Raw genomic sequence first — 20,666 nt, 5'->3', positions numbered from 1 at the left:
AGTGGGAAAAGGATATTTACACTACCCAACTCTAAGCACTTAGCGTACTTCCTTCCCCCTCCTTGTCTCCAGTGGCTGCCAGGTTTACATTTGCCGCAGCTATAGCACCTCTGCCTTCTCTGGGAACAAAACACCAGAAACGGCGTATCGCCTCAAGCTTTCTGATAAGCAGCAAGGAAACAGGATTTAAATTCACATGACAGATACTCAGCTAATCATTTTTCATAAATGATAGCGCTATTATATTGGATATTAAAACAGGGAAAATGTGTTTGTGTATACAGAGCCATTCATCTACTTCAAGTCACCTACTGAGAAATACTTTAAGGATCAGCTTCTCATTTACTTTGTTGATTTTTTCTTCTCCACACACACTTACGCAAGACTATGATGTGAGATCACAACATCAACAGTTCTGCTGAAACAACAACTGAAGAGTGATGTCAGAGAACACCACTTGGTTTTCAACTGTGCAAAGAATCCGTCTACAGAAAGCTATCAATCAGTGTCATTAAAACTATCACTGAAATGAGAAATATTACTATCAAACCAGGAGGCTGCCTTTGGAATAGACAATCATAGAATCTTCTAGGTTGGAAGGGACTATGTTGGATTACTAACTATGAAGACACTAGAGTTTATAAGAATATGACTTTCCCCAAATTTCCTATACTTACAACTGTAGTTCTCATAGACCACACATACCTGAAGCTTCCTCACCTTGTTCCAGCAGCCGTAGAGATATATGGAAGTTGCTGCCCAGAACAACTCTCCACCCGGGCAGATAGGTAATTTAAACTGAACTGGTATCTGTCTGTCTGGTATTTTGAAAACAGAGAGGTTTTAAATAGTACATATCAATGAAATGCAAAGGGTTTGCATCTCTATAGGCATTTTAGAATGGGATACGATGATACTGAAGTTCTATTCTATACTGTATCATATTGTCATACATGGAATTATTAACCCTGCCCACTTGCATATAAGAGATGGAAATAGGAACAGTGACAAAATTGAAACTTTAATTCTCGATTGGTGAAAGTGTTCTGTAAATTCCATGCAGGCCACATTGTGTTTCTTCAGCAAGAATTCACACTACATCCTTAGAGTTTATCCTTTTCTTGTACATGCAGTAAGTTTAATACACTCCAACCTCATGACATGTCACACTATGTGTTGCACTATAGCTACTTATCCCCAGTGAATTCTTTAGTCATGAAAGAGAGAAACTGAAGGGCAATCTAAGCTCCCATTTATTTGGTGTGTTTGAAAATAACTGTTACACTGCCTGTGGTCATTCTCAGATTATGTTTCTGTGTATCTGCCCAGAACTGATGTGTTAGAAAGATGTAATTTTAATAGTGACATTCTGGAGAGTTAGACAGATATATTCAGAAATCCCTTATTTCACTTGGACAATACGATTGCTCTGCTACACTCATTTACTTGTTTACATACCATTTGTCTGTTTTTCGTTGTGATAATTTCCACGGTGTATGGTAGTACAATGCCTTAATTTGTAACACCGTGGTCAGTTGTTCTCAGTCTAGGAGCTGTGATTGCCAGGCCGAAAGCACAGCTAGAACTCAAACATCAGCATAACTGAGTATGAAACTGGAAGTATGAGCACTACCGAAAACAAAGGGTTGGGTTAGATTTCCTAGAACCACTGTACCAGTTTAACTCTGGGCATGATTTATTTTTTCTTTCTAGCATTTGAATAACTTGAGTGCTGTGTGGAACCAGCTGTGCGTCTTTTGTGTAGTCCCTTGGTGATGCTGAGCACTTAGATCTTCTCCTGAAAGATTCAGAACCTGTGACGGGTTATGGAAAGTAGAATTTACCCAGATATCCTCCCCTCAAATGACTTGGACAGAATACATTGTTTCTCAGTTTGTTTCCCTTCTTCACCACTGGCGTCATTTCTATCTAAATTAGCACACTTCAGGATCAAAGGTCCTGCATTTATACAAAATAAATATTAGAACATAAATGTTTCTTCCAGTTTGGCAGAACTACAGGGAAAAAAGCAGAAAAACACTGGAAGAGGGGATAGAAACAGAGAAGGCAGACTAGATTGTTCACTGGAGTAATCTACCACAGCGCTGGATACCAGCTCCAACCAGACAAGGGAGATGGACACAGTCCCGGCTCCAATAAAGCCAGAAATCTGGTGAGACACAGAGGGAACAGTCCGAGTGGTACACGACAGTCTCTGCCCTGACCCCCTGCCTCTCTGCCTGCACCAGCATCCTATCCAGACTGCCTCCACTCGATCCTAAGGAAACATAGCCCCGAAGAACAGAATTTGTGCTGAAAATACTGTTTGCAATAGCACATTCTCATCGTGCATTTCAGGACTGTTGTTTAAAAATTTACGAATAGTTTTTACTTTTACTGCCAACTATCTTTGTAGAAAAGCAGAGAGATAAGCTGGGGAAGTCAGAACTTCTCCAACACTTACGTTCATTATGGATGATCGAGGAACAGCCACAGTGGTGATCCCTCTTTTCTGGAGACAGATTAATTAAATCTTTTGTACACCAGTGGCAAGTTCCTTTGGGAAGACAGTAAAATATATTAGAACTTTATCATTAATAAATTTTATGATTAATAAATTGTATCAGGTGAAGTAGGAAGCACTTGATTGTTGAACCTTTTATGATTTTGGTTCCCCTCAATTACAACTTTTCTTAAAAATTATCAGTTTTATTAAGCTCGTGATATAGAAAATAGAAAACGTGCCTAATAGAAGAAGGGGAACTAATTGAATAAGACTCAAAAATTTACTAGTAAAATAAAATAAAAATTAAAACTCTAAACATTTTAATAGAAATGCATCACTGGATCACAGTAAAGGCTAGATTATTTTTTTCCTTTGGTACCAGTCTCATGACAAGGATGGTTCATAAAGTAAGTAATCAAAGTTAAATATAAAAATGCACAGCTCTCCCTTTAGAAGTTCAGATTCATTAGGAAGGTAGGAAAGTCAAAATTCTGCCTGGTCCTCTTCTCTGCATGGCTCCTAGTTTTGCCAAGGAAGCAGTACACAGTAACTGCTGACTCCAAACAGGCAAGAGTAGGAAGTCTAATTAGTCTGCAAAGAGATGGTTATGCCTTTGTAGTCTAATTGACACTGGATATACTTCAACGCATTCATACATTCCCATTTTTAAACAAAGAAGGGTGCTTTGTAAAACTCTGGCACGCTTACATCCTGTTTCTTTTGTAATACATCATACTGTGGTCAGAAGTACCGCTCTTGGATACCCATCAGAGCAGCTTCCAAGACAAAATTAATACATACTTTTTTTTTTTTTTCCCCCCCAGAACAGTGCTACTATTTGAAATAAATTAGTTAGAACTAAAGGAAAAAAAAATACAGCACACCTGTTGAATAGATAAATCCCCCATATAGAAAAATGGCAGCTGTTATGCAGGGTAATGGCAGCTAGAGACGCTGTTTGATACAGCAGTCTGCTTCCCACTCTCCTGCCTGGGTTCATCTGGGCTTGTACCTTGAAGTTTTGTTATTCAAGAATCTTCCAAAAGACAAAGCAAAACTTGATCAAAATGGAATGTGCACTGCAAAATACTGAGTCACTTTTCCCCCCTAAACTATTCTTGGTTCACTGGATTGTAATTTTGGCAAATGCAGTCAAGTTTCACATACGAAACTGTAATTAGAGAAAAATAAACAGAGAGGTATCCTGTTAAGAAATAATATACTCAAAATTATAATGGAAAAAAACCCCAACTTTAGAAAACAGTTATTTGCCAATCATATAAAGTGATGTAACTTTCTCATTCCAGTTTACAAATTGTTTGTCTTGTATAAGATGCTCAAGGAAAATACATTCGAGATTAGCTGTAAGGAGAAAAAAAATCATCTTTGGTTAGTCTTCTGACTTTTAGGAAAGTTGCCAAGTCACAGAAATAATCTAATTCTTCCATCCAGAGTTAGGCTGCTTTGAATAAGAATGTGGATCTAGAACAAAAAGTGAGAAGTTGTGGAAACCTGTATACCAGAATAAAACATAAGGAAATTCTATAGCATGTCAACAATGTCATGGCACAGGCAGAAAACTGCACTCTCCAGGAGTGCGCAGGTGGGGCTATGCCAGATGGTAATTACAACCTCCATTCCCAAGCAAATCTTGGAAGTGGCAAATACTAGAAAGGTAGGAAGCAAAATACCTGAACAAATGTGACACACAAAAGCCTTCATAACGTTTACATAGTTCTTTTTATACCGTGTGCTCTACAGATGCCAAGACCCTACTACTGCAAAGAAAACAGACAAACCCATGATAGCCATTGATGACATTTAGTCTGTATAAATTTTGAATCTGTGTTAAAAAACTTTAGGAGCACAGTTTAGTAGGTAAAAGTCTTCAGAACAAATTAAGCCCTAAATCTCTGAACTGATTCTTAAGAGTATTTTCCTGCTTTAATTATCTTTGCTGCCACTTAGGGCAATCTGGATCTAAGTTCTCCAGCATCCTCAAATTATTCTCCGCCCTCATCCCTGGAAATTTTCCCCACTTCTCCTTTACATGCTCTGCAATCACATGTCACCAAAGAATATCCGCCCCTTCTCCAAGAACCGTTCCTGTAGGAATTACACAGATTCATGGAAATCACGCTTGCAATGTGCAACATAGCATAGCATATATACATGCTCTGTATCTCAGGAGAACAAAGCAAGCCATTCACCAGCAACTCACATAATTTTTACAACATAATGTTAATTAAAAAAAAGCCATTGACAAGTCTGAAGTACCTGCCATTACTGTTGCCACATTGCAGGCGTCAGATTGAGTTTCTTTTAAACTGTCTATGTGATTTGTTCATGACTCCTGGCAACTCCAGGAACCAACAAGCTGGCTGCATACACAAAAATGGTAACTGAAAGCAGTCAGAAAGAGGTAAACAGAGAAAAAAAAAAAAGTACTTTTTCTTGCACATAAATATCCATATTGCATAATCTTCTCTGCACAGAATTCCACATTCTGATTTTGTCCCCAGGAAAGTGCTAATTTCATCATTTTAGTGAAAGATCTCTACAGCTCTAAATTTCTCCACCCATAAGCAGAAAACTTGATGTCTAAACACTAAATTATATATGACAGAATAAGACATTACTAAGGTGGAGACTAATGTTCCTATGCTGAATTTTATTAGCTTTCTTTTCATGTAGAATCTGACCAGGTCATTTTCTTCTCCCCTTGCCTATTTTGATGACACTAATCAAAATGTGTGGTACCGGGAAAGGGAACCACTGAAGAAATCTTTATTTGCATTCAACAGCTGAATGTTTGCAACAGATTCCAGGATCTAGTGTGATCATGAAGCATGTTGGCTTGTTTGCAAATGCCATAATGCAAGTTATGAACCTCCATTTGGTGTCAAATGTAGCAGTTAAAGAAATATCAGAAATATCAAAATGGATACGCTGTGTTAACTTTTAAAGCCCCACTTCCCAAGCGTGGAATATGTTTAAGTGTCTATGAGGCCAAATACAAATTTGCATCAACATTTCCAAAGCTTTTTACTTTGCCTCTGTTTGGTCTAAAATACAATTTTAAGTCCAATAGCAGTTAGTTGAGCCCTTAAACTTAGTAAAAACTCTGGATACAAAATATGTGTGCAAATCTCTCATTCTGGACAATCAAATGAATCTATTGTGTAATCTGCTAAGAAAAATACTTAAAGGATGAGTGAATTTTGCTGGGGAAGTTTCCTCTCCGACTTCTAGCCTCTTGTACAGTTTACTATTTTGAGACTTCAAATAAACCCTCTGGTTTCAATTATATCTCACCAGAGACATATTAATTTCATTAAAAACTGTAATTTCACTTACACTTACAAGAGTTAAGCACATATTAATCATATTATGATGCCCACATTGACTAAAAATAGAAGCTTACAGTATTGAAAGCAGAAATTAGCATACATGCTCCCCAAAACCCCCACTGCAATAGAGATGCAGGCAACTCCATTTTTAACATTTGTTTTACTTTAGAATCTGCGTTCATTTTTCTTTCTTCCATCCACTTCTGTGTGGAAATTTTTTTGTGGGATGTGATTTCCAAATAAAGTCCTTTTACTGGGTGCTGCCCAGAGCACAGCTGGAAGAAAGGATAAATATGAATGTCCACCCTAAATTTCCTATTATTTTATATTTTGCATATGCATTAACTTTATAATTTACATTGCATCTTCATCAACAGTATGAGATATGGTCATTTTAGTGATGAAAAGGTGTCTTAAAAACTTGTATGAAAGAGATTAGTTACCTACAACTAATTTCTCCTAAGATATATTACCTCCAGATAGAGCAGCACTAAGCTAGCAAATTTCAGTTTCAGCCACCTCCATCCCTTCCTTTACAATGGCACATTTCCAGCAGCATCTGCCCCACTGTCATCCGTGGTTCTATTTCTCCGCAAGTCACCTCATCACAGTCTTACTGAGAGAACCTCCACATCAAAACTGCCAATTGCTTATAGACGCAGACAAGAGGACAACCTGAATGAACTTCTCCTACGAACAGCAAAAGATGAGGCCAATACAGCATTGACCTAGCCTTGGTTCTGTGAACACGCTTAAGGATGAGGGCAGACAATGGTTTCAAGTGAAACTTCAATACCAGTCTTCAGAAAAAAAAAACCAACAACCACTTATGGTGAATCCTCAAAGTAACCTATTCCTCAAAGGATGTAGAACATCAGGTTTGTACCCTAGAAACTGTCTCTTTCCTACTCTCTTGACCAGATGGATAGATAGTAGAAAAAAATGTTTGGTGTTTTTTTTTTGTTTTACAGGAGACAGTATAGCCCTTGGTGCAAAGGCTAGTAAATCAAAAATACAAAGACAAGTTTAAGTGACAACAAGGATCCTGTCTTTCGATAAAAAAAGCCATCACCAAATGCTTCAAACATAGGAGAGAATATTCAGAAACCTGCAGCTACAACCATCTTGGTTATACCTTTGCTTCTGTATTCAGTGCTTGAGGCACTTGATCCATTGCCTGACTCCCAGGAAAGTGAAGAGGACCACCCTCTGGGAATACAAAAAGGACTGAAATCTGGAGCAGTCCTGGTCAGGTCTGATTTCATTGAGATAACGTCTGTGATATTCTTCACTTAAACTCAAAAATATATTCATGTTTTTAAGATTCAAGACTGGCCTATGATATATATTCATTTTTGATGACTAGAAATAATTTAAATTCTCCTAGGCATATTCTGGGCCTGATTCTATTAGCAATTCTAATGAGGTAATGGGATTCTCATGGGAGGAGTTCTAGAAGAGAACCAAAAACCCGAGAGTTCAAATCTAGTGAAGAAAAAACGTTTCATAATTTTGAACATGTCTGAGGTTAGCAACTGTCAAACACTGAAGGTAACTGGCATCTAAAATTACATTGGGTCAAAGAGGCCAGTTACAGTACACAGACGAAGAACAATTTGGACTGCATTCGGGTGAGGTTCCTGCTTAACCAGACTTTTTAATCAACTGCAGGGCATTCTACAAGACAACCAAAAATGCAATTGAGAAATTCTTTCATTTTGAGTAGAGATTTTAAATTTGGCCACTGTATTTTAAAGTTCATTCAAAACAGTAACTACAAATCCAATTGTACATTGATACACATATACCATATATATTTATTATACAGGCATATACACATTTTTATACATTTTTATTTCTAATATATATATTAGAACACCCCACTTTTCTACTTCTTTTGTCCTTGAAATAATTTTAAGTAATCCAGTACTGTGCTTCAAAGGTTCAGCTATCTGTCTTGTTCAAAACTTACAAAAGGAGTTGGGACAGAGTTGGAGATACGGATCACAATCAAGACAGAGGTTAAAGAGTCAGGGAGTATGGTAACTAGCCTACAGCAGAAGGAAGGAAAAAAAAATTGCCATTGATTACCACCCCCCAAAATCAACCTCCACTGCTCTTGGATGGCGGGGTGGGAATGCAATTACAACCAGTGGAAAAACAGACACATTCCCCTTCCTTAATTCCAGTTAGTCACAGTAGGTACCTGAACATCATTAAAACAATGAGTTACAGTGCAAGACTGTCACTATTGTGTTACCGTCCAGACTATTTCCAAATAAGTAGTTATACTTTAACTGGTGTGGTGAGAGGTTATAAGATGTTGCTCTTCCTGATAAGCTCTCTCCCCAAACAGCACAAAGCCTTACAAAAGACATATTTACATATATTAATAATGCACAATATTTACATATATTAAAACATGCACAAACATCCCCCCTATTGTCCAGTATTTCTCAGTCTGTGAACATTTCCTGAATAAAGCCACATCATAAAGACACGGACCTTCTGGAGCGTATCCAGAGGAGAGCCAAGAGGATGATCCAAGGCCTGGAGCACCTCTCCTATGAGGAGAGGCTGAAAGAGTTGGGGCTGGTCAGCCTGGAGAAGAGAAGGCTCCGGGGAGATCTTATTGCGGCCTTCCAGTACCTAAAGGGGGCCTACAGGAGAGCTGGGGAAGGACTTTTTACTAGGGCATGTAGTGATAGGACGACAGGGAATGGCTTTAAACTGGAAGAGGGCAAGTTTAGATTAAACATTAGGAAGAAGTTTTTCACTTTAAGGGTGGTAAGGCACTGGAACAGGTTGCCCAGAGAGGTTGTTGATGCCCCATCCCTGGAGGTGTTCAAGGCCAGGCTGGACATGGCCTTGGGCAACCTGGTCTAGTAGGACGTGTCCCTGCCTATGGCAGGGGGGTTGGAACTCGATGATCTTCAAGGTCCTTTCCAACCTAAACCATTCTATGATTCTACAAAAAGACCTCAAAACAATTCCTTTATAGCTAGAATGTGTAATGTTAGCATTCGTATTGGTACCTCCGTGGAGGTTCATACATGGAATCTGCAGGAAGTTGCCTGTGGGGGATTTGGGAGACTGCAGGCTAGGGACCATAGCATATATAATAGATTTACTATTTTTTAGAGTCAACGGAGGTCCCTTAGAGACAAGAAGTATCAGGTAGCTATCCTTATCATAGAATCATAGAATAGTTTGGGTTGGAAGGGACCTTTAAAAGTCACCTAGTCCAACCTCCCCTGCAATAAGCAGGGACATCTTCAGCCAGATCAGGTTGCTCAGAGCCTTGTTCAACCTGACCTTGAATGCTTCCAGAGATGGGGCATCTACCACCTCTCTGGACAACCAGTTCCGGTGTTTCACCACCTTCACTGTAAAAAATTTCTTCCTTATATCTAGTCTAAATCTGCCCTGTTTGAGTTTAAAGCCATTACCCCCTGTCTTATTGCTACAAGCCCTGCTAAAGTTTGTCTCCATCTTTTCTGGAGGCCTCCCCCCCCTCCCCCTGACCTTTAAGTACTGGAAGGCCACTATAAGGTCTCCCCAGAGTGTTATCTTCTCCAGGCTGAACTCCAACTCTCTCAGCCTCTCCTCATAGAAGAGGTGTTTCAGCCCTTTGATAATTTTTGTGGCCCTTCCCTGAACCTGCTCTAACATGTCCACGTCTTTACTGTGCCGAGGGCAAAAATGATAACCTCAATCAAAATGACAGCCTCACTGTACAGGTGCTAAACGTGGCTTACTTCAAAGGATTATTTCTCATTGCAGGATAAAATTTCTTCAGGAATCAAAAGACACAGAGCAGACATTAGTGCATGTGCTCTGATATCCTCCTGGGAAGCCCAGAGAGTTATACGACAATAGCTTTGCGCTACCAACATAGCAGAATCCAGGAACAAATTATTTAGTGAGTCTTCAAATGTTATCAAATTGTCAAGTGGCTGACAGGCTTCTATTATAAACCAAGCCACTCACTTCTGGTTTGTTCACTCTTTTTAAAGGCTGCAGTAGACATGGTGGCTACTGCGTTTGGTCACATGAATAAAACAAGCCTCTTCTGCAGTCTCTTGCACTTTTTGTCTGAGATATTTGAGTATAATGTCAAGTATTTTGAACTTACCCACCCAGTAACAGTCAGCAAGACCTTTGTTTTGGAGTGATGGAGGAATCTACCAAGATGTAGACCAATTCAACATATTATCCTTGCAAAGTAATTCAGCCAGTTGCTTGCCAAAATCTCATGAAACCACTTTAAATCACAGACTTATTAAGACAGAGTTTCAGAAAAATGGCTGATAGTCTCACATCTTCTCTAGAGTGCTTTACAAAGAGAAAGCCTCTGCAGTCTCTAAAAACATTATGTCTGGAAAACTCAAGGTTTCCATCCTGTGTTTTGCATTTCCCTTTTCTAAAGGCTTGAATGTGAAAGAGCTTTAAAGTTGAGAGCATAACTAGATGTCTTCTCTTGGGAGTTCGAGTTCTTACATTTTGTATAGCTGAGGACTAAAAAGACAAGGAAGTTGACTTCCACAGCCACTGGAAGAGGTTGCCTGGAGAAACTGTGGAAGCTCCATCCCTGGAGGTGTTCAAGGCCAGGCTGGATGGGGCTTTGAGCAACCTGGTCTAATGGGAGGTGTCCCTGCCCATGGCAGGGGGGTTGGAACTTGATGATCTTCAAGGTCCCTTCCAGCCTAAACCATTCTGTGATTCTATGATTCTATGACTGAAGATCAAGAAATTTCTAGACAGGAGACTATCAGAACACCAGCCACTGAGAGCAAACACTTGTAGAAACTAATCTTATTTTTAATCCAAGACTGGAGCTGGGTGAACCAAAGGCAAAAATAAGTGGGCTGTCTTGAGACTTGTCCTCAAGATTTGCACAGTGCGCAGATGTTTGTGGCATCATCTGTGTCTACAGTGACTGGAAAGACTGATCAACGCAGTCAAAAGAGGCACGATGATCTCTGAAAAGATGACCTGTGACAGATCAAGAAGTGGAATTAGGACTTAGATTTCAGTAGAGAGTAATCTTGATAAGTATTTCCATTTTCAGAAAGTGAAGAAATAGCAGGTGCTAGAAATGCTTGCTACTGCAACGCGTTTAGCATACTCCAATGTGCTTCAGTTCAAAGAGCGTAGTGATTTGACCAAATACACACGGACCTGTAAACCTGACATATACAGGTCAAAACATTTACAAACAGAAGCTGACTGAAAGCTGACTGAACAGTAGCAACAAACATTTCATCTACGCTGTTTGTATCTCACTTGAGCTTCAGCAGGGACAACTGCTAAGTACTCCAAAGGGTCTGCGGCAGAAATACATCACCTAAAGCTATATGGTAGGAGGAAGAAAGCTTCAACAGTGTTCACAACGCTCTCTTGGAAAGAGAGCTGAATGTTCTGATTTAGGTAGGTGGTTGAGAGTGAACAAGAACAGAAGTTGCCCTCTTTCATGAACATGTGCAGTATACATGGCAGGGCCTGTCCTGTGGGGCTTGTGCACGTTCCTGCAGGTATTGCTGAGAATAAAAATTTTTTAGCTAGTAAGAGCTGGGTTTAGATCTGTCTGTACCATAAAATATACTAACAGAGCCTTCAAAGGAGTACTGTCCTTTTCTGCAAGTCCAGTGCAATTCGGTTCAATAAGATTTATCATTATTATTTTGCATAAAGTACAAATAAAACCTCGGCATTTCCCAACAGAAAACATAAACGGAAAAAAGTCAAGCCTTCTGTCTCAAAATCTGTCCATATAAAGACTATGAGATTAGAACCCCCACACTGGAGAACTAGCAGCATACCACACTTGGATCGAAAGCCATTGCCATTGTTCTAGCTATATTTTACTGAACAACAAGCACAGAAAGCTTTCTGCCCGAACCCAGCAAACACTTACGTACACAAGTACATTGCCTCAATAGGACCATTCACATGGCTGAAGTTACTCAGGCAAGTAAGTGTAGGATAAAGGCCACATGTGTGTAAAGCTTCTATTATCAAAGGGCTGCTGAGCTGAAGTGCAGCAGTCATGAGTACCTGCATGCTTGTTTTACAAATAGAGATTTAATATTTACACTGAATAAAGTATTTTTCCCAAGACTGTGCTGATACACTTGATTACCTTCAGCAAAAAAGAAGTATTTGCTTACAGGGATTTCAGTATGGGCTAGTTCCTGCAAAGTCGTATCCACACCAACAGGTGTGGCCTCTATTTTGAACAGTTCCATATTTTGACAATATGCTATAAATCTAAATCTTTGATAAGCTTTTCATAATGCAAGTTTAAAAGGTATCTGCATTCAGAAACATGCAGACTGTGGATATTCTTCCACAGTCACAAGCAAACATTACACTAGGTACTGAATTCACACAATGCATAAAAATCTCTTAATTCTGCCCCACACTATTACTCACAAAATGCTTGCAATGCATCATAACAAACATTAGACCTCATCAAGACAAAATGATGCATCACTGGAAGACACTGGGAGAAATCAGGTCATCACAACATCTCAGGTGCTGCAATACGTTTTTTTTACAGTCATATTTCAAGGCATTTTGGGGGATGATTACCTCAAGGTCGATCAGAATCCAGAAAAACGTTCCCAAAAGCTCAGTGACTGACAAACTGAAATTTTAACTCTAGAACTACTTCAATCCTGCAATCCAATTGATAAATTTATCAAGATGTCTTACAATAAATTAATGCTTTGTCCTTAATGCCTTAAGAAAGCCATTCCATAACCAGACAATCTATTTTCAAAACTTAAGATTTTCATCATCTCAGTAGCCCATCTTTGCATCTCTTACTAGTAAAGAATTTCATCAACAATGACCACAATCAAACTCAGTATTGTGTCAGTTTACTTACTCTCTGTATTGAAACAATCTCATCTGATGCATCCTAAATTTGCATTAGCCTGCAGAACTAGGTGAGGCTGATCAGAATTACTTTAGCTTCCAGTATTCTGATTTTTATTTTAAAATTTTCTCATTTGAATCCAAGTTAGTGACTTCATATTTTGTGCTTTCAGTTTCACTCCGTTCTAGTCCTTCAGTCAGAATCGCAGAATTTTCCCCAGTTCTTTGCAGTACTTGCAATACCTCCCAACTTCATCTCATCAAAAAATTACATGTGCCTTCAATGGTGACCTCAACTTAAGTCACTGACATATAAAACAGGATGTATCCCTGGGCTAACCTCTCTACATTTCCACCCTGAAAATAATTCAGAATTTACTGCAGTCGCTTTTTCCAACAGCTTTAATCCATCTTTCAATTCTCACATTAATCTATTCCCACCGGTGTATTTTTAGAGCCTTACGTCAAGTGTTCCTTCATTTCAGGTAAACTAAATTCATTGCATTCACTTTCTAAAAATCTAGTGCCCCAAACCACCTGGGGTAGGGGTCAAAAGGCACAGGCCAGGAGAAAACATACTATATGCTGTCATACCCATTTTAGAACTTCAGGTCTTTTGTTCACAATCTGAACTTAATCTTTTGCTTAATCTTGTGGTTAAACCAACAGGCCTCATGTTGATCACAAATTTTATTTTATTTTTTAATACAATTGCTTTATTTGCTGTTCTTCTGCTGTAAAATACTAACTCTGAACTTACAGATCCATTAAGTTATTACTGGATTTATAGTTATTTCAGTATTGTAGAATGGAGGTTATGTTGGTCCTCTGATAAATCCAACATTTTAGGATTTGCATTAGATATTACTACTCTACATAAATTGCTGCCCACGACTTACAACTACACTGTCTCTGTATCTCACATGTCCTCATTCCTGCCCATTGTCCCCTAAATTATCAAGTTTTTTTTTCCATTTCTTCCGTTCTTATTATACATGTTCTCATTACATATTAATACCTTCTCTGCTTCTTCCAAAAACTCTATTTATTTTGGGAACTTGTTACCATAATCAACCCTTGTGTTGTCATTACTTGTCAGGATTGCAAAAATCCTGACTATATTAAGAACTATTAAATCTAAAGAAGTCCATTTTACAGATGGGTTAATTGTGGCAGGGGAAAGTTGACAATTTCACCCACCACTTAGCTTTAGGTCTCCAAACTCCTAGAGACCAATTTGTTGGGCTCTGACTGGGAATATAGCACCAAGTAGAGTTAATTTCCACATATCCTTCTTTAAATATTGTAGTCATACTGCTGCCAAGAGCCTCTGAAGCTCAGGAGGGAAGTACATCGCTACATTTTTCTCCACGGCACACACCAGGTAAAACCAAGATCTGTTAATCTTCCCAAATTACCTGAGAATGTCTAAACATGTGGACTATCACTCATACTTAGCATTGTATTCAACCACAGCCACCTCCCCTCTAGCTATGGGAACACCACAGAATAAATACAGACAGTGAAAAGGGGGAGGCAAACCGAAACAGGAAGGAAAGCAAAAAAAAAACCCAGTAGATAGCATTATAAGGACAAACATGAACCTCTGGAGCTGTCTGCAAACACTATAAAGTTAGTTATGCAGTCTCCTCAGTTTTCCAAAAGGGCAATTTTAATTATTTAATAAATATAGCATATTTTAATGAGCACAAAGGTCCCCCGGATGAGAGGATCTGCTCCTTTCCATTTTCAGACTGCTGCCAACTTGTATTTCTTTTCTTCCCTTTTAGAGCTATACTTAGTCTCTGCTATCATTTCCTCAGCTAGGTTAACTTTCTCCTGTTCTGTAACTCACATTTTTCCCAGTTTGCTGTAAAAAAAAAGTGGGGTTTTTTTTGTCATTCTAGTGTTCCTCCACACCCCTCCTATGTTCCTGTAATCTTTTGCCTTCTTTCTCATCTCTTTCAAGGTTCTAAATAAATCAGCCAACAACTCTAACCTCATTCCAGTCCCTGCCATGCTCCCATCCCATGTTGGATTCTAGGTATTTCTTCCATTTTCTTCTGCAATCATTTTTGTACCCCCTCCCATTCTGTGGGGAGCATGATTTCTTTTTCTCCCCTAGCATATGTCTCCATTCTCTTTCAAGTTTGTTTTCAATGGTCCTACTAACAAATTTCCTACTCCGCGACTGTTTAGGGCATTACATTCAGAACCATCTCTGTGATCAGACTGTTTCAATACTCTTATAAGTCAAAAAGAGTTCTGCTGTCAAAATAATATTATTTTCTTGCTGATACTGAAATATCGGATGCAAATTCATGTTTTTTTCCAATTCTCCTGTTACTACAGCTGTGCAATGAAAGATGGTGATGCAATAAAAAAAACACTGCTCCTTTTCCCACCAAACTTGGTTAGAATTCCAACGTTTAAAAAGAGGAACTCTGAGATGATTGTGAAGAACAGTTGCTGTCAGTATTGGGATGCACTGGTGATTTAGAAACTTAGCTTCAAACTTCAGGTTTTCCTAATCCAGGGTCAGGCTCCAATTCCATAAAATGCATAACAAAGGATATTTTAAAAGGAAGCAAGAATTATACTTTATAAGCAAGGGCACTTTCCAATCTTAATCAGAACATTACCACAAAGACTTTACAAAAAGCAGAAACCATCTTTGACCTTTAGTAAATCTAGCTTCCTCTAAATTTGTGTTCTCATTCTTTTTATATCAGGCTCCTATCCTACTGTTGACATGAAAAAAGGAGAAAATCAAAACATCACTCATTTGGAATACTGCACAATTAAAAGTTAACTTCCAGCACTACATTAGTACATTTCAGGTTTAGCATCAAGAACAACATCTGTCAGCATTGTCTATATATTTGTATCTGATATGTTTCCAATACTTTTAAACAAGGTACTAATCATATTTTTTGGAAGGCATTCTTATAGCCCACCATTGAATTTACATGCATTATATTATAAATGCACAGACACGTGTGTCTGCATGGGACACGCCCCCATCCTACTTCCGACAGGAAGATTCTCTGTTGTTAATTTCTCGTAGGTACGTATTATATAGCATCAAATACTACAATTACAATCACATCATGAAATATGATCATACTTCAGTCTGTGCTTCTGAAACTTCACTTACAGAGGACATCATTAAAAATTCCACCTGAAATGAGTGCAACAATTGGAAAAGAACACCTCCAGTATTAGTAAATCCAATTAGTGCACATTTGAAAATATTTCCACCATTTCATAAACAATGAGCTGCTCCACAAGACATATTTTTCAAGACTGTTGTAGGAATCCTGTATGGAACTTTCCCTGCAGAGAGGAAAAAGTATAAAGAACTGCAAAAACATTAAGTAATACCAAAAGCTCTTTAAGTAACAAACATTGAACAGATTTACTAAAATTTTAGCTTACATAAGTAGCAAAACTGAACATGGAACATCTGACAGAAAATGCTTCTTTCTCCTTTCCTGAACAAGATTGAGAAGATTGAGAACTCACAATCCAAAGGAGAAAGCCCAACACGCACATAGATGCCATCATACTGAAGAAGAGAGCGCTGTTGGCCATAGCACGCAACAAAAACGGGACTCTCCTTTATTTAATACTGCACTCGTATCTATTGGGAATTAGTTTAGAGGAGCTATGGGTTGATACTTTATCATTCAGAGCGGCTGTAAAATGAATCAGTCAACACTTAAAGCTCACACAGTATTTAACAATGATGCCATAAACTCCAGTGCCTACGACAAATGCCAATTTGGAATAATTACAGGCTATCTACCTACATTGTCCTGACATTTTCAAATATGTACACTTTCTGAACTATTCTGCAACATTGCTTTGTAATTCTAGGCTATCTGCCACATTTAAAGTTGTCCCACAGGCTATACTTAATGGAATGGAAACATTTTGCTGTAATTTACTTTAGGCACCAGTTTGGATGATAAATACTCAAGAGTCTGTTGCATCAAATGTTAGCAGCTTTAAGATGTCGCTTCAAACATGGTTCGATGGGCTGTTACAAAACTTCTAAATTAAAAAATAAATGATCAGAGCAAAATAGTTTCATGCAAAATGAAATTCAATATGCTAACTCAGGTACTGTGGTCTGAAGGTTGGTATTAGGGTATGTTTACTTTAAAGCTTATGAGAATTTTATATGATAAATCTTCTAAACACTAATCTATTTTCGGAAAGAATGTCCTGATAACTTCTCTAGGAAATTTTTCAACTTTTATGCTAGCAGTTTCATCTCCGTTCCCCTCTGAGACACTTGTTTTAATTTCTATCTACGCGTAATAAGGTTACACATTTGCAAATAATCACTCAAAAAAATTGCTTCTGCTTTTTCATTACTTATTCCCTGGTTTCCTAGAGAAATCTAGAGGGTCAGCATAAACATGGCCAACAAACGATCTTTTATATGCTTTTTATATGCTTTTATATGCTTTAAGAAATACTAAATTTTCATTTGCAACCTTCTTAGATATGTACTTCCTTTTCATATGATTCAATCACCAAAAAAAATAATAGTAGCAATTTTAATTGAAAAGCCTCAAATTAATACAGTATTATATCATAGCTTGCTTATTTTTCCACGTAATACAAAAGCCCTGAAGTTCTTTTAATTATTTTATAAATAGAAACAGGAAAATTGACTTTCCTGCTTCAAGTGCTGGGGACTGAAGCTGGTATTAATAAATAGTGGTATGATCCCCAAAGGAAAGCAACTTCTGATTTTTTTATAGCAATGCAATATATGTATTTCTATATGGATCAACGTTCTGCATCCTTCTTTCAACTGAAAAGCAGCTTTTCCAATCACAGTGTAACACCACAATAATATACATGGAATAATTTACAGTAATTCAGTTTGATACTGAAGTTGAGGGACCTATCTTGCATGACACACTGTAAAAAACAGAGGCTTATTCCCCAGGTCTGTACAGCATTACTGTCAAAAAAGTTTAAGACTGATTTATTCTAAATTTCCCCAAACAATTAAAATCTAATCCAAATCACTGTCCAAATTAGCATGCTATCCCATAGAAAGCAACACAAACAATATCAGATGTTTTTTAAACATTAAATCTCAGTCAACTAAAATGCTTAAGCATACATTTACAAGTTTTATACTACCCTTTTCAAACTTGCTGTCAAAGACTCTACAGTTTTAAAGGATACAACCAGTAAAACTAATGCATGCTTATGTTTTTCTTTTCCTCATCTTTTTTCCTTTGAATATCAGACTTATTTTAGTCACTGCAAAATAGTGCAGCTATGAAGAATACGTGGATTTGGTCTGGCAGCTTGCAAAGAAATACAGATCAGATAATACATCATTAAAGTTATTACATAAATCAGACATGCTTTATGGTGTACTCAATTATTATGTCACGTCAGTTAAAAGACTACTTATTCTTTCCTTTAAACAGCATGGATGGATTTTTGACAATCAAGAGCTCTATAATTGCAAGGGCAGACCTCATAAAGACTCAAAATTCAGTTTCCAAGATATTTTAATTAAATCCCAAGTCCAAAAAGTCTCCACAACAAAGCAGACAGGAAGAACATTAGCTGGAAATATGAAGCTCTATGACACTAATACCAGAGATGAACCTGTACTGCTTTAATGGCTGAAGAACCGGCCTTTTTTTCAGGCTCTTAAAAAGATGGAACAGCTATGAAGTAAATCTCCCCTAAAAGTTCATGTTGTTTAGAATCTCTGCCTCCAGTTTCAGGTTCATCTCTGATAAATATTAGTACTTTCTCTTAATTACCCATACATATACAAAATTGTAAGTGTTCACACAAAAGGAGCAAGAACCAATAATCAAGAATACATGTAGCAGTCCATACAGTTGTAGGGGATTTGGTTGGAATACCATCAAAATGACTCTCTCTGAAGTATCAAGAAATGTTTTTTCCAGCATGTTTTAAAATGAAATACAAATGCCCTCAAGTCTCCCTCAACTTTGACTTATGTCTCAGATAATACCCAAATAATTTATATATAGAAAAAAGTCCTTCCCATTGTGGATCTGTCAGCTTTCTCACATGCTCTCATTTCAGGAGGAAAGCGCTAATCTTAGTTACCATTTTAAAGCTATTATACTTTTTAAATAACTGTTTGAAATAATAAAATCTGAGTAAGAATTTTAACAGAACATTCTTATGCTCAAGTTTTTTTTACAGATTCAGCATTTTCCCATTCCAATAATCTAAATATTGCAAGATGAATTCTCAATCTTGAGCAGTGTTCACAGTACTTTCTTCAGTATTGCGCTTATATCAAGCCACTGCATTCCTATGTTTCTAGCTCCACTGTTTGTAAAATGAAAACAGAGATTCCTACTGTACCATTAATTGCTAATATGACACTGAAACAGCGATTTCATTGTCACAGGTGATGGGATTGAGAATGTCTGTATAACTCCACTCCCCTAATAGGTACAGTAATAAACTGTTAGTTCTTTAGGCAAAAGACATGAATCTGTTCAATAAAAGCTTCATTCTCTGCCCGTAATCAGTAACTTCAGGGCCTTCTGTAGATTCTGCACAGCAGTGCTCACATCTTCATATTGCAAAGCACTGCCAGCATATTTGCAATATTTTTGAGCTCTGGCAAAGTCCTCTGGAGTCAAACGGACTTCCCCTGCAAAAACATAAGTATTACAATGTTACTATAAAAGTAGTCCGACTGAGGCTTCCTTTCATGATACCTGTGTTTTACTTATATTTGTGGTAATATTATGAAAATCAGGCTGATATTTGTGGTAATATTACAAAGACCAAGTGACGGTGTTTCTTCTGTTCATTTTTCTATCCATTCATATAATTTTTTACTTCTTTGCTGCTGGCATTTGAAAAATATAAGAGGATCTTTTTAAATACTGGTATTTGTATGACCCAGTGGCTTTCAAAAGTAAGTCAATACCTTTGAGAAAGATCTGCTCTTCATCTAAGGCAGCAAAGGAAAGCTTTTTAACAACAATAAGTTAGCTGTAATCATACTACAACCTGCAAGAAACAAGGACAGTGTTTTTGTGTTCACAGTACAGTTACTTTGCTCTTTTCTTCAGGTATAATACATAGTTAGAAACCGTTCCTTCTCAACTGGAATAACCTTTCAAAATGTAGAAACACTTCTCACTGGCATGTTTGTACACACTTTAGATTTCTGTTTTACCCAAGTAATGTTTATGTTTCCAATTTTATGTAAGATGACTGAAAACAAGATTGATCTCATTAAATGTGCCCATTTTTGTAATACCAGAGAACACTAGCAGAAACTATTTTCATAATATAGTATAAAACCATTAACTTATTAATAAGAGTATTTTCTTGACATAAGTTAAAAAATTGGAAATTCTGTAATGCTCACACATGCATTCTGTCTTCTAGAAACTATAGAACGGACTTGCGCCCTAACTGTTGGAAAATTTAGTATATGAATAGCATCACTGATGTGTACATAAAATAAAGCACAGTTATGATATTGTCCCTCCTTCCACCCACAAATTCACTGGGAATTTTAAGGCTAATCCCATGCCACACCAATAACCTATGGATAAATTAGAAAACCTTTAATCTTTCAGAACAACTTAACTTGTAAAATACTGATTTTTATCAACACAAATAATTATATGCAATACTAAAGAATTATGTATTTATTTAATAGGTTTTCCCACAGCATCTTATAAGCAATGAACAGATTTCACAGATTCAAGGCCAGGCTGGATGGGGCTTTGAGCAACCTGGTCTAGTGAGAGGTTTCCCTGCTCATGGCAGGGGGGTTGGAACTGGATGATCTTTAAGGTCCCTTCCAACCTAAACCATTCTATGATTCTATGATTAGGAAAAAATGCGTTTTATAATGCAACACAGATTTTTTTATAAAA

At 37.6% G+C, this 20,666-nt stretch overlaps 1 protein-coding gene across 1 annotated transcript in view; it reads right to left on the bottom strand.

Moving 5' to 3' along the window:
* Positions 1-19,266: 19,266 nt before the first annotated feature.
* Positions 19,267-20,666, bottom strand: part of VTA1 (vesicle (multivesicular body) trafficking 1) — a 28,137-nt gene continuing 26,737 nt past the window's right edge. Inside the window, exon 7 of the mRNA XM_009882304.1 lies at positions 19,267-19,420. Within this exon, the coding sequence (XP_009880606.1) occupies positions 19,275-19,420 (146 nt within the window). The 3' untranslated portion in view covers positions 19,267-19,274. The remainder of the gene's footprint in view (positions 19,421-20,666) is intronic.

The sequence above is a fragment of the Charadrius vociferus genome, unplaced genomic scaffold (assembly GCF_000708025.1).
Source record: "Charadrius vociferus isolate BGI_N301 unplaced genomic scaffold, ASM70802v2 scaffold13, whole genome shotgun sequence".
Lineage (NCBI taxonomy): Eukaryota > Metazoa > Chordata > Aves > Charadriiformes > Charadriidae > Charadrius > Charadrius vociferus.
This window is presented reverse-complemented; position numbering and strand designations above follow the sequence as displayed.